The following is a 12,944-nucleotide window of genomic DNA, read 5'->3' as shown; positions in this document are numbered from 1 at the left end:
AAAATCTTACTTACGCTCCTGGTGAGAAAAATTGGAGTGGGGTAAGAAGGAATTGGGTAAGAAAAACAGCTCACTTCTCACTCTCCACCCCTTACAGGGTGCTTTAGTTTTCTCTTGCTGCCATAACAAATTAACCAAATTTAGTGGTTTAAACAACACAAGTTTATTATCACAGCTCTATAGGTCAGAAGTCTGGGCAAGAGTCTCCCAGGGTTAAAATCAAGGCATCAGCAGGGCTGTCTTTTTTTCTGGAGACACTAGGGAGAATCTGCTTCCATCCTCATTTAGGTTGTTGGCAGAATTCACTTGCAAGCAGCTGTAGAATGAAGTCCCTGTTTCCTTGCTGGCTGTCAGCTGAGGGCCATTCCCAGCTTCCAGAGGCTGCCTGCATTCTTTGGCTTCAAAGATCTTCCTCCTCCACCTTCAAAGCTAGCGATGGAAGGTTGAGTCCCTCTCCTGCCTTCTCTTCTGCTGCATCTCTAACTCTTCTGCCCTCCTTTTCCATTTTTATCTCCTTATCTCACAGTACCTAATGTTAATCATATCTGCAAAGCCCCTTCTACTATGTAATGAAACAGGTCTGGGGATTAGGATGTGGGCATCTTTGGGGGACCGTTAATCTACCTACCACACAGGGAAACCTAGGTTGTTCCATGTTTGCACTAACACTGCACGTAGCTTGTACTTCCTTATATAATGTCTCAACCCCAGCAGACAAGGGTGGAGGGGAGACTAGGTAGAAAATATCCTCTATCTTTTTCTCGTGTCCTTTTGGCTTGCCTTTGCTTAATTATTGGGTTTTCCTTACCGGGCTATATAAGGTTGAAGCAGACAGGAAGATGAAGATTTCAGAATTGATTTCCTGACACCAACACTAATCCAATAACTGGAACAAATACCTCCCCTCTACCTACTCTTGAACCATCCAGAGTTTAGGGAAGAGATATAAAGGGGAGATAGGAAAGAGGAAGGTGGGAGCAAAAATATCAAGCCACTAAAAGAAAAACAGCAGCATGTTCCCCTCTTCCTTATGAACTCAACCCAAGAATGTTCCATATCTGGGGTGGTGGTAAACAAGAGGAAGAGTCTAGCTCATGAGAGTCATTTATTGGATGCCACTATGTACTACACAGTGCTAGGCGATTCCACAAACCTTTCTTAATTCTTTAAACTAACCTGTGTGGTACATGGGTATAGTCACTATCCTGTAAATGAGGAACCCTGGGCTCAGAGAGGTGGTCAATCACCTAAGGGAACAGGTTTAGAGCTGGATCTAAACCAAGATCTGCTGGCTGCTCCAACCCAAAGAAATTTCCTCTCCCTGACTTTCCCTAGCAAGAAAGCAAGACCGAGGAGGGCCAACCCTGGTGGCCTAGTGGTTAAAGTTCAGTGCACTCTGCTTCAGCAGCCAGGACCCGGTTCCTGGGGACAGAACCACACCACTCGTCTATCAGTGGCCATGCTGTGGCAGCCGCCTACATAAAAAAAAAGGAGGAAGAGGGGCCTGCCTGGTGGTGTAGTAGTTAAGTTCACATGCTCTGCTTCGCGGCCCAGGGTTCACAGGTTCGGATCCCAGGTTATTTAGAGTTATTTACCTTCTTGTGATCATTACACACTTATTCCTGTATGTCCCCATTGTCTCCGAGTTGATGTTATCATTCAAGCTAGTCCCTGTGTGATGACCACTGAGCTGTGGGCTTGAATTTTCTTTTCTCTAACTTTTCCTTCTTTTCTTTCCTTCCTTCCTTCCTTCCTCCTTCTACCTTCCTTCCCTCCTTCTCTCCCTTCCTCCCTTCCTTTCTTCCTTTCTTTCAGCAGTAGAATTCAAAGAACAAAGAAAGGTGCTGGGATGTGGTCTCTGGATGATGCTCTGCCAGCCCTTAACAGGAGCAAGGAGACCCAGTTGTTATCATACAGCCCTCTCCCTGCAGTTTCTATCCCTTCAATGAGTTATGGTTATCAAGCAGAAAGCCAATTAACAACCTCTGCTTTATTTCTGTGATAATAATTAATCAATTCTAACCAATTCAGCATAAAATCCCAACACCTTACCACAGGCACAAAGCCCTATATGATTTGCTCCTGCCTGTCTCTTCCGCTGCATCTCAGGCCACTCTGCACTCCTCAGGCTGCTCCAGCCACACTGGGCAAAGCCTGCTGCTGAGCACTTGAAATGTGACTAGTCTGAATGAAATGTGCGGGAAGTATAAACTATATACCGGACTTTCAAGGCTTAGTAGGAATAAAAGAATGCAAAATATATCATTAATAATTTTATATTGATTACATGTTGAAATGATAATATTTAGCGTATGTTGAGTTACTACTAAAATTAACTTGTTTCTTTTTACTTTTATACGTGGCATTTCAAAAACTGAAAATGACATCGTGGTTCTCACTATATGTCTATTGGCCAGCACTGCCCGGTCACATTACCCTCTTTTGTGTCCTCCTTGGCATGTACATCATCTGGACTTACAGTGTCCATGTCACCAGTTCTGTGTCTTTCTCGCCCAACTAGAATTAACACAGGAAACTTCTCTGTCTCATTCACACCTGATTCCCAGGTATTTAGGACAGAGCATGAACACACTAAGTACTCAATAAATATTCTCTCTTTTTTTTATTGTGAGGAAGATCAGCCCTGTGCTAACATCTGCCAATCCTCCTCTTTTTTTGCTGAGGAAGACTGGCCCTGGGCTAACATCCTACTCATCTTCCTCCACCTTATATGGTACCCACCACAGCATGGCTTGCCAAGCAGTGCCTCGGTGCGCGCCGGGAACCAAACCAGCCAACGCTGGGCCACTGCAGCAGAGCGCAGGCACCTAACCGCTTGCGCCACCTGGCCCGCCCCCAATAAATAGTTTCTGAGCAAATCTTCCTCTTCCTCAGCTGGAGACTGTGACCCCTCTCTGTCCTCCGCCAGAACACGAGGTCTCCAGTCCCTTGGGCTACACCCAGCTCAGCGCAGACCACGTGCTCTTGACCCTGGGGGGAAAGGTGGATGAGTATCCACACCTGACAAAACCTGCTCCGCGGAAAGAACTGGTCACACAAAGCGGCGAACCCTCGCCCCTCACTCCTCTCCCCCTCCGAGAGCCGTCCCCCGGCCAATCACGAGGCACTTCGCCCTCCCGCCACACGGCGGCGCCTCGCGAGGCCGCAGCAGCCGATGGTACCGTCCGTTCTCCCCGCGCCCTTCGTACAGTGGGTCCTTCCAGTCGTAGAAAAGCATTGTGGGACACTGGCGCGGCCTTTTGCGCCTCCGCGCTCCGGCGGGGATGTGCTGCGCGGGCGTTTACGAGATGGCGGGTGGCTGGGCGTGCGCTGGGCCCCCGACGGCTGGGGCGCCGGGCGGGGGCTCGCGGCGGTCCGAGCCTGGTGGCGCGCCCGCGGCGGCCTGGCTGTGCGAGGCCCTGTGCCCTGAATGCGTGGAGGGCTGCGGCCTGGCCTGGCCTCGGCCAAGTTGTCCGTGAGACCTCAGGGGGCCCCGAAGCGGCCGCCCGTCTGCGATCCCACGCCGGCACATGGGGAGAAGGATTTGAGTGCTTTTAAGTTTATAGGTCATCGACTGTATGCCAGGGAGATTTTAACGTAAGCGGGGCTTTCTCTCGTGTGAAAGGGAAAGGCCTCACCGTGCCACCGCGTGTATGCTTACCCTATCAATGTGAAGTCGGTCGGCGTAGAAGTCGAGTGCGTTTCAGGTTTAGATCTTGACAGCCGTTTCAAGGTGCAGAAGTCGGCGGGAATCGATCTAGTATCGCCAACTCTGCAGGTGAGTTTTCATGTTAGTGCAAAAAAGACCAGTCCTCTCGAAGTTTTAAGACACTTCGTATTTCAATTTTCATTACCTAGTCGGAGTTTGAATCTTAAAAGAGTATCTAGAGCTGGGATTAGTTGTTCCCTTTCCAGCTCCAATCAAGGGAACAGCTCCTTTGAGCTGGTTGATTTAAGATCGCAACTGGTGTGCCATATACAGCCTTCCGTAACCAGTTTCCCTGTAGCCTTTGTGTTGCCCATTCACTTTTGAAACTAGTGAACGTGGTGTCAAAAAAGGCGCAAACGAAACACTTGGCAGCTTTTTCCAGCCCTTGAATTTGATGTCTTTGGTGTAGGAGCTGCATAAGTAACAGTGTATTGTTTTACATAAATTTGTTTACACGTGATCCTGAGTCTCCCAACGTGTTAAGTATATAGTTTTTCTAAACCGGTTTTAATTTTTGTTAAGGTGAGAGATGGATGCTTGAAGCATAGACTGCTGCTGAGTACTGTCTGGGGGCACGAAGGTGACTGACCTAAGGTAGGGTGATATTGAAGAAGTAGTTACTTGTAATGGGTATTTTATCACCTTTCTAGATTGGGCTGCCTTCTCTAGTGGGTATTAGTTTAAATTGGTTATTAACGGTTCCTTAGTATTAGTACTGCTAACACCTGTAGTTAACAAGGTGACTAACTGCAAATAGGATAGCCTGTTCCCAGCTTATTGTTGAAATCTTTAGATGTTTCTATGTGTGGTAGCTAAATTTTTTAAAAAACCACTTGTCAAATCTCAGGCATGTTTTATGTTGACATTTAATAAAGCTGAGTCCAGAAATGCATAACTTAAATGTGATGCAGAAGCATGTACTGAGTTTATTACCAAGTTCTTAAGATGTGATGTGTAAATATTTGCTTTTCAAATTGAATGCTTTATTTTGTCTTTTAGGATGTCCTTGGTGAGGAATTTGAAAACTTGATCTTCACAGGAGTTGCGTGGATCATTTAAAATTTCCAGGAGTCTAAGGAATATTAAAATTACTGCCTTTGGACAATCCATAAATATACATTTTAAGTGATGGGGCTATGAATAAATAATGTGCTTCTTGGAGGTTTGTGTATTAAGTGATTAACTGCCAGAAAATAGCATTCTTTCACTGAAAGATCAAAGGGAGGGTTTCTCCCTCCTCCCAGTAACTTCAAAATTGTTAAATCTCAGCTGTTAAGATTAATATGATTAATAAGATTATGAAATACAAGCTTATGCTGGCCCAAGGAGAAGTGCCTCGTGCATGATGAGCTGGACTAGTTAGTTTCTAGGTCACAAGTGTGCTTCTCAGTGTCACTGCATTTTTTTTTTTACTAGACTGTAAACTTAAGGTCGGCATATCTTTTTGCCTTCGCTTTGCAGGAAAGAACAAATAGTGTGTTTAGGTATTGAAAAAGTTTATTGAAAACACAGTACTAGGAGTTGGGGACACAATGGTGAGCAAAACACGGTTCCTCGGGAAGCTTACATAGTTGGAGGAGATGTCATCACAAATGTAAAACTGTGAGACAAACCCCACACATGACAGGATTTGACCAAATCAGGGAAACCTGAGAACACAGCGTTGAGACTAAAGGGTAGGTATCACTTTTGCAAGGCAAAGTTGGGGGCATGGCATATGCAGAGTACTTGGGCTAGAAAAAGGATATGACTGCATGTCGGGATTTGTGACAGTTGTAGCTGCTTTCCCTACAAAGTACCCTCATTTAGACAAGAGTGCTTAATAAGGCTTGTAAGATGGCCATTCTGGGAACTCAGTGTTACAAAATGAGGCTGAACAGGTAAGAGGCCAGACCACTCACAGCTCTGTTTAAAGCAAGGGGAAATCTGGTAGTTCACATTTGCAAGAAAAGGGATGCAGGTAAGCCAATTGGAAGTGACTGCAGTTGTCTAGGCAAGACATGACCATCTTGGACCAGTGTGGTGGTAAAATTGAGGATAGTTAAGCTATAGACGGCAAAGCCAACAGGACTTGGTAATAGGAGAAGTGTCCATACTGACTGCTGGGTGTGTAGTCATGCACATTCACAAGCATAATTGCCCTAAATCCAGCTGGGGAGCAGCATTTTAAACTACTTGAATTTGAATTGCCTTTGAGAAATATCAGTAGGCTCGTGGCAAAACACTGGTCTGTAGTTTGACCTACAGAAATAAACTTTAAGGCCATGGGCATAAATGAAATCCACCTGGGGTAGAGGAAGAGGGCCTGCGGTTTGAGGAGCCCCGATTAACTGGTGAGGTAGAACAGCATGAGCTGCAAAGGATAGCATGGCAGAACCCAAATGAGAAGTCCATTAAAGAAAGCAAGAATGCTGCAAGGCAGCCTAGAAGTTAGCTTGAGATATGGTGACATGAAGGTGATTTTAGCCTGCTTTAGTGGAGCAGTGGGGTGGGATCCATATTAGAGTTTAAAATAGAGATTAGGAGATGAATTGAGGACGTTGGCTGTAGATAATCCTTGCAAGAAATTCAGAATGAGAGATGGTAGCTGGAGAGGGATTTATGGTTGTGAAAGTTGGTTGGCTTATTTTAGATGGCAGTCTTAAGTTTAAAACCAAGTGGTAAGGATCTAGCTGAGAGGAAGAGATTGAATATATTAATACAGGGAACAGCAGGGACAAGAAAACTGAAGGAGATAGGGTCCACAGTACAGGTAGAGGGACAGGAGGAAAGGATTAGGGTTGATGGCAGCCAAGTAGCGGTTGGTTTGTGGTAAGGGGAAGATGAAAGATGTCCTGCATGAGTATTTCTGTTTTCCCTGTAAAGTAGACTGCAAAGGCATCTGCAGAGAGGAAAGGTCTGCAGTAGGGGAGAGTTAAGAGCCACGCAGGATGGAGGGACCATTTCAGGTTGAAGGTCATGAATTTATAAGCTGAGGTCAAATGAAATCCACACACAGCCTTTTTCTTCTGAGAACATAAGACAAAGACACTAGAAATTAAAAGCAACACTTACAAACAAAACTTTTTACATTTGTAAATAACAAGTGGAACTTAATGCCACAAAATACAGTATTAACAAAGATCATATTTATATGAATAAAAATATCTGCAGTCTGAAAGGGATCCCTCAGTCATGCATCTGTGCACAGTCTGAGATGCACCTCGAATTGGGAAGAACCTTTTCATCCCCTTTGGTGTACTATTGCACAGCTAGCTAGCTGCAGTCCAGGCGTCCAGAACTTGGATCAGAAGCATCTGGTCTTGGTTGTGGTGGACATGAGATACTCGCAGTTTCCAGGAAGGAAAATATGGCATCAAGTGAAGGAGTTTTTACCAGACCACCATTCTTCCAGTTACCAAATAAAAAGGCCCTTCGGCACAAATATGCTCTAGTCAAACCTTATAAAGAAGCAACAGGCTCGATTATTTTGAAGAAACACTTTTGCGGGTCCAAGATATTTGAATAATTCACAGTTTCAAAGTAAAAGTGGCACACACACCCTTCCCATCCCCCATGTCAAGCCCTTCTTCACTGGGATCAAGTCTCCATCTTGAGGCGTGAAGCTTGAATGGTTTTTATTGTTTTTGCTGTGTGTTTTCCTGCCAGATTGCTTGTAGATGTCTGAGATTTTTCTTCAATCAGGCTATCTTTAGACCCATTTCTTCTCTAGAAAAAAATAGATTTGAAAAATGCAGAAAGTAAGATTCAGAGAAGAAAATACAGCAAATCAATTTTATTAATACATCAGAAATTAATAGATTTTCTTACATTTAAGATGTCGTTATAATTAGAAAGGTTCATAATACCAAAAGGTGTTCAACAAATATTCTATTTAAATAGTTAACAACCATAACAACATGAAGATTGTGTTTAAAAAGTTAATCTGACAGTTACATGCATAATTTTATTCATGAAAATTAGGCATAAATCTCAATCCATCCCCCAATTAAGTGTCATTTCCTTTGTAGCCATTCCTAAGCCAGGCTCTCAGGCCTCCCACTTTTCCAAGGAGGGGCAGAGAGGAGAGATGAAGAGAATGGGAAGTAGGGGGTAATTTATAATCTTCCCTGATTATATTTTCAATAGTCACTGAATGAAACCCCCAAAACACAATGATCTGGGGGCCCCTAGGCCCCCTGGGGATTTGTGTTTCTAGCCCCAACACAATCACTTGGGGCTAGAGTTCCTGTCAGCTGGGGTGGGGGGGGCCTTAGACTATGAGGGACTCATCATGGGGAAGCGTGGAGCCAAGCTACCAGAGCCTGGGTACCACACCCACAGGACTTTTGGAATTGGGTCACGTACATCTCCCACAGCCACAGGTGGAGGCCCTGAGAAGGACTAACAGTGTCGCTCACAGCTCCCTCTGCTTAACCTTCCTGCTCTGACCTTTCAGAGATAGCCTAACTTAGATCTGGCTAACAAGCATATTTACTTCCCCAATAGTATATCCCCACACCTAATGAGCTACACTGTCTAGAATTCTATTATTTTGAGATTCATTTGGGCTAAAAATAAATCACTCTTTAAGAAATGATCTTTCGGGCCGGCCCTGTGGCTTGGTGGTTAAGTGTGCGCGCTGCGATGCTGGTGGCCCGGGTTCGGATCCCGGGTGCGCATTGAGGCACCACTTCTCCGTTCATCCTGAGGCCGAGTCCCACATACAGCAACTAGAAGGATGTGCAGCTACGACATACAACTACCCACTGGGGTTTTGGGGGGAAAAAATAAAATAAATAAAATCTTTAAAAAAAAAAAAAAAAAAAAAAAAAAAAAAAAGAAATGATCTTTCATCTGTTCCTGTGACTGGCTTAATTTGTTTTACTGATATGCAAAGAAGCACTGATGGAACAACCACTCTGCTAAGCACGAGAGAGTGAATCAAGGTAATTTTGGAGTATGAGGCGTTATCTGTTTGGGATGGAAGATTTCTAGAGAGCCAGAGAGGTAGGAGGAAGACACCAGCGCATGAGCCAGTGAGCAGGGGAATAGAGACCTATATGTCAGAAGAATCACCAGAAAAGGGGCTGGGAGGTTACCCAAACAAGCACTACCTTCTTGTAAGTTTGTCTAGGACTGAACCTGTCCCCTCTGCCTGCAAACCTTAAGGAAATATTTAAGTGAATCCAAGTCCCTGATCCACCTCACTTTTACTAGCCTTATGCATAAAAGGGGAGGTGAGGTGTAGGCAGGCCAGGCCACTGCCAGAAATCTGGCACCATGGTAGAACTTAGGAAATGCAACTTTCCTGCTTCCACGTGCCACTCAAGTCCCTTCTCCACATGGCAACCAGATAGGTGTTTTCCTTTTGGCACTTAAAATAGAATAAAATCCAAACTCTTCCCATGGCATCTAAGGCCTTGCGTCATCTGCCCTCCTTCCCCCTCACTCACTGTGCTCAGACCACGTTGGCTCTCAGCTCCTCAAACACCCAGACCCTTTCCAGCCTCAGCACTTTTTCCCATGCTCCTCCGTCTGCTTACATCAGCCTTCCACCCCCCCTCACATGGCTGGCTCCTTCTCACCTGCGAGGTTTCAGGTTTACATGTCACTTTCTGAGATGGCCTTCTCTGACCACCCTGTCTACCTAAAGTGAGGTCACCTGTTGATTTTCTAACGCAGGCCTTTGTTTCTTCACAATGCTTACTTAATGTTTTTATTGTTTTGCCTATTTACTTTTATGTGTAATATGTCTAGGCAGGAGTCAGCAAACATTTTCTGTATAGGGCCAGACTGTGGACTCCCTCCTGTCTCGGTTGATATTCCCTCCCCCACCACCACCACTTTTTTTTTTTTTTTCCCCAAACAACCCTTTAAAAATGTAAAAACCATTCTTAGCTCCCGGGCTGTAGAAAAACAGGCTGAAGACTAATTTAGCCCCTGGGATGTAGTTTGCTGACTGCGCAGACCAGTGCCTCTCACTCCTTAGATGTGGTCATTAGATATTTGTTGAGTTCAAAATCAAAGATGTCCCAGAGACAAGCCTAGATTCAGTGCCATTGATCAGAGGACAAGCCTAGAATCAGTGCCATTGATCAGAACAAACGAGTTGTTCTTGTGTGCAGCAAAGTGAGAGCTATCTGTTCAACATTTAATGTGTGTATAATTTAAGATTTTTGAGATTCTTAAGTGATGGTGATTAGTTACGGAGTAGTTGGAAAAGCAAAAAGACAATAAAAGTCCTATTTGTACTGAAACCAACAAATTTAAGACAAAAAAAAAGCTCTGAAAAATAAAAGTGCTTATTAATCATCTTCACAGTAACCCTAAGATGTAGGTTATTATTTACATTGCATAGAAATTGAAGCTTAGAAGTTAAACACTTTGCTCCAAGTCACACAAGTGATATGTGGAGAAGAGGAGACACAAATACAGGTCAGTCCGAATGCAAAGCCTCAAGTACTAATCATGAATAATAATTTTTACAAAGTGCCGTTGACTTGAAACAAACTGTTTGGACAACGTATTAGCTCTCCCAGATTTGTCTAATCAAGTATTATGCAGATTGTAGTGGAAGTTGTGGTTAACCACCCAGATCTCCATTCCAGACTGAGGCATTCATTCTCCCAGCTGCTGGGAGTGTTGGCTGCTGTACAGCTCAACACTGAACCCTTCCCAGGAACTGCCCTCAGTTGAAGAGAGCCACCCAGGGCCATGGCCCCCCCCAACCCCCCCACCCCAGCCAGGGGCTCCCTTTATCCAATGACTACTACATGGTGAGTGAGTATGTAAAGGCCCAATCCCCTTGTCTCCAGGAGGCATGAATTTGAAGGGCCATCTCAGCTCCCAGGCTCCCCATGGGATCAGCTGGTGCCTTTACTGGGACTGTACTACACAGTTCAACTCTGGCTTCTACCCAAAACTATCTTCCACTCCCCCGCAAGTGTTGATCCTAAGAGCACTTTCCAATAAACTTCCTCCATGCAAATCTCCATCGCAGGATCTGTTTTTAGGGAACCTAACCTAAATTGGCACAGGCTTTTTCTGTCCTTGCAGAAGTCATTGACATAAATGAGTCAGGACAAACAAAAGGCAGAGCATGATGGATACTCTGGAGTCAGGGTTCTTAGGTTGTCCATGAACTCCCTGAATTTATACACAAAACTGTGTATGTGCTTACATGCATTTTTATGGGAGAAAGACAGCAGTTATAATTGCTTTTTGAAGGGATTCATGATCCAAAAAAGACTGAAAACCACAGCACTGCAAACAATGGGTGGACATTGATGCATTATAAACATCAACTTTGTTTTTAGAGTGGTTATTTAACCAGAGGTAAATCTATCCAACAATCTTATACAGCCTACATTTCTTGCTATCTTACTAAAAAATATACCATGAGAGATGGTGTCAAATACCTTGCTGAAATATATTGCTCTGGTGCTCCCTTCATGTATCTAATTCAGCTGAGTGTTACAATGAATTTGTTAAGGCGGCTAGACGCTTTGCTATGTCCTTAAATTCCCTTTTAACCACATTTTTTAAACATTTCCAGAGTGAAAGTAATTCTCTTTGATGGAGAAGACAGAAATAAAATAGGACTTGAGTAATTCTCCTGTCTACCATCAGTTAACAATAGAACACCTGCCCTCTGTGAGTCTACCACTTTCTCCTTGTTTCTATGGCTCAAAAAATATCTAAAAGTATTTTTTTAAATTAGTGAAGCCATTGTTTCTTTATTCTGGCTCCAAACAATGTTACAATCTTTGTTATCCTTGGCTTTGCCCCAAGCCTCAGCTCATTTTAGACCTTGCACTGCCTCTAGCTCTCACTCTTAACATAACTCTTCCCAGGCTGTACCTTGTCTTGATCATGCACCCCCTCCCTCCTTCTTCCACGTTTTGTACATGTTCTTTTAAAATACAGACTCTCTGAGTGCAGTTAAAGATTCATCACTCTACCTCCCCAAAAGAGATTTCAGAAAAGTGCTTCTCAAACTTGTCATCAGCACAATATCTTCTTAACAGTTTGTTATTACCAACCTGATGAACTGTGGAGCCACCAGAACCCTGAGCATCTGAAGAACGGGTCACGGGAAGTGGAGGTACGAGATCTGTTTTAGAACTGCAGAGAGTGAATTTTAGAATTAATGACTGGGACAGTTCCCAGAATCACAACTTGAGTTAGAAGAGGGCTATAGGATGGAAAGCATGTTTTATATATCTTTGTATTCCTTATAGTGCCTACCACAGTGCTTTACACAGAAAGGCATTTAATAAAGTTTTCTGAATTAAATTAAGTTACACCAGTTAAGTAATTTGCCCAAAATCACAGCAAATAAATAGAAGAACCAAGAATTAAACATAGGTATGGTTCCTATGTGCTTTTCTTACTATGACACGTTGTATAAATGGCTTATGATTTGTTTCTAGAGAAACATTTATTGGCCATTTGTTCTTTTTTATAAACCTATGGAGCTACAGACAGCCATGCTCTACATTTTATAAACAAAACAAAAAATAAACCAACAAAACTGGCCTAATACCTCTCTCCACTGGGCTAGGCTATCTCCCAATTTATTAATGTTTATCAAAGTTTTGAGCCTTTACTCAGAGTTTAATGGTTAACATTCTTATCCAGCAATCCCAAATGCATGAATTTCCATGACTGTAGTATGGATGCATAACTATTTCATTAATATATCCATTTAAAATATAGCACCGGGACCGGCCCCATGGCGTAGCAGTTAGGTGCACACACTCCGCTGCTGGCGGCCCGGGTTGGGATCCTGGGCACGCACCGATGCACCACTTGTCAGGCCATGCTGTGGGGGCACCCCATATAAAGTAGAGGAAGATGGGCACAGACGTTAGCCCAGGGCCAGTCTTCCTTGGCAAAAAGAGGAGGATTGGCATGGATGTTAGCTCAGGGCTGATCTTCCTCACAATGAATAAATGAATGAATGAATGAATGAATAAATAAATAAAATATAGCACCTATCATGTCAAGCTGAGATATGATTGCTTTCCTCAAAAGAAAAAATAAATAATGCAAAGAAACAAACTTGTAATATATGATATTTGTTGTAGCAAAGGAAAAGACATCAAAAAAGAAACTCTTCATCAGATCAAAAGAAACTCTTCTGCCAACTTCCCTCAAATCTGTCTGCATTATTCACAATACAATAGCTCATGGTTTTTTTTCCTTTCTTCTAAAAGCCTCAGCGCATAGCTTGGAAGTGCTATAACTCAGT

The 12,944-nt window shown here is 43.6% G+C and overlaps 1 protein-coding gene, 1 long non-coding RNA gene and 1 other non-coding gene across 5 annotated transcripts in view; 2 read left to right on the top strand and 1 right to left on the bottom strand.

The window, feature by feature from the left end:
• Positions 1–3,295: 3,295 nt before the first annotated feature.
• On the top strand, positions 3,296–4,870 carry LOC106803367 (uncharacterized). The gene is made up of 3 exons (XR_001392451.2): positions 3,296–3,778; positions 4,232–4,303; positions 4,709–4,870. It is a non-coding gene; the product is annotated as an uncharacterized LOC106803367 (long non-coding RNA).
• LOC147917305 (small nucleolar RNA SNORA13) lies at positions 4,006–4,138 on the top strand. The gene has a single exon (XR_015552114.1). It is a non-coding gene; the product is annotated as a small nucleolar RNA SNORA13 (small nucleolar RNA).
• Positions 4,871–6,746: 1,876 nt separating the features above from the next.
• Positions 6,747–12,944, bottom strand: part of EPB41L4A (erythrocyte membrane protein band 4.1 like 4A) — a 242,249-nt gene continuing 236,051 nt past the window's right edge. For all 3 annotated transcript variants that reach the window (XM_087429928.1, XM_087429929.1, XM_004420315.3), the window contains 2 exons: positions 11,734–11,815; positions 6,747–7,417 (listed from right to left, as the gene is read on the bottom strand). In XM_087429928.1, the coding sequence (XP_087286054.1) occupies positions 7,289–7,417; positions 11,734–11,815 (211 nt within the window). In that variant the 3' untranslated portion in view covers positions 6,747–7,288. The remainder of the gene's footprint in view (positions 7,418–11,733; positions 11,816–12,944) is intronic.

This window comes from Ceratotherium simum, chromosome 4 (genome assembly GCF_057802395.1).
Source record: "Ceratotherium simum simum isolate JZ-2026a chromosome 4, ASM5780239v1, whole genome shotgun sequence".
NCBI classification, from domain to species: Eukaryota; Metazoa; Chordata; class Mammalia; order Perissodactyla; family Rhinocerotidae; genus Ceratotherium; species Ceratotherium simum.
This window is presented reverse-complemented; position numbering and strand designations above follow the sequence as displayed.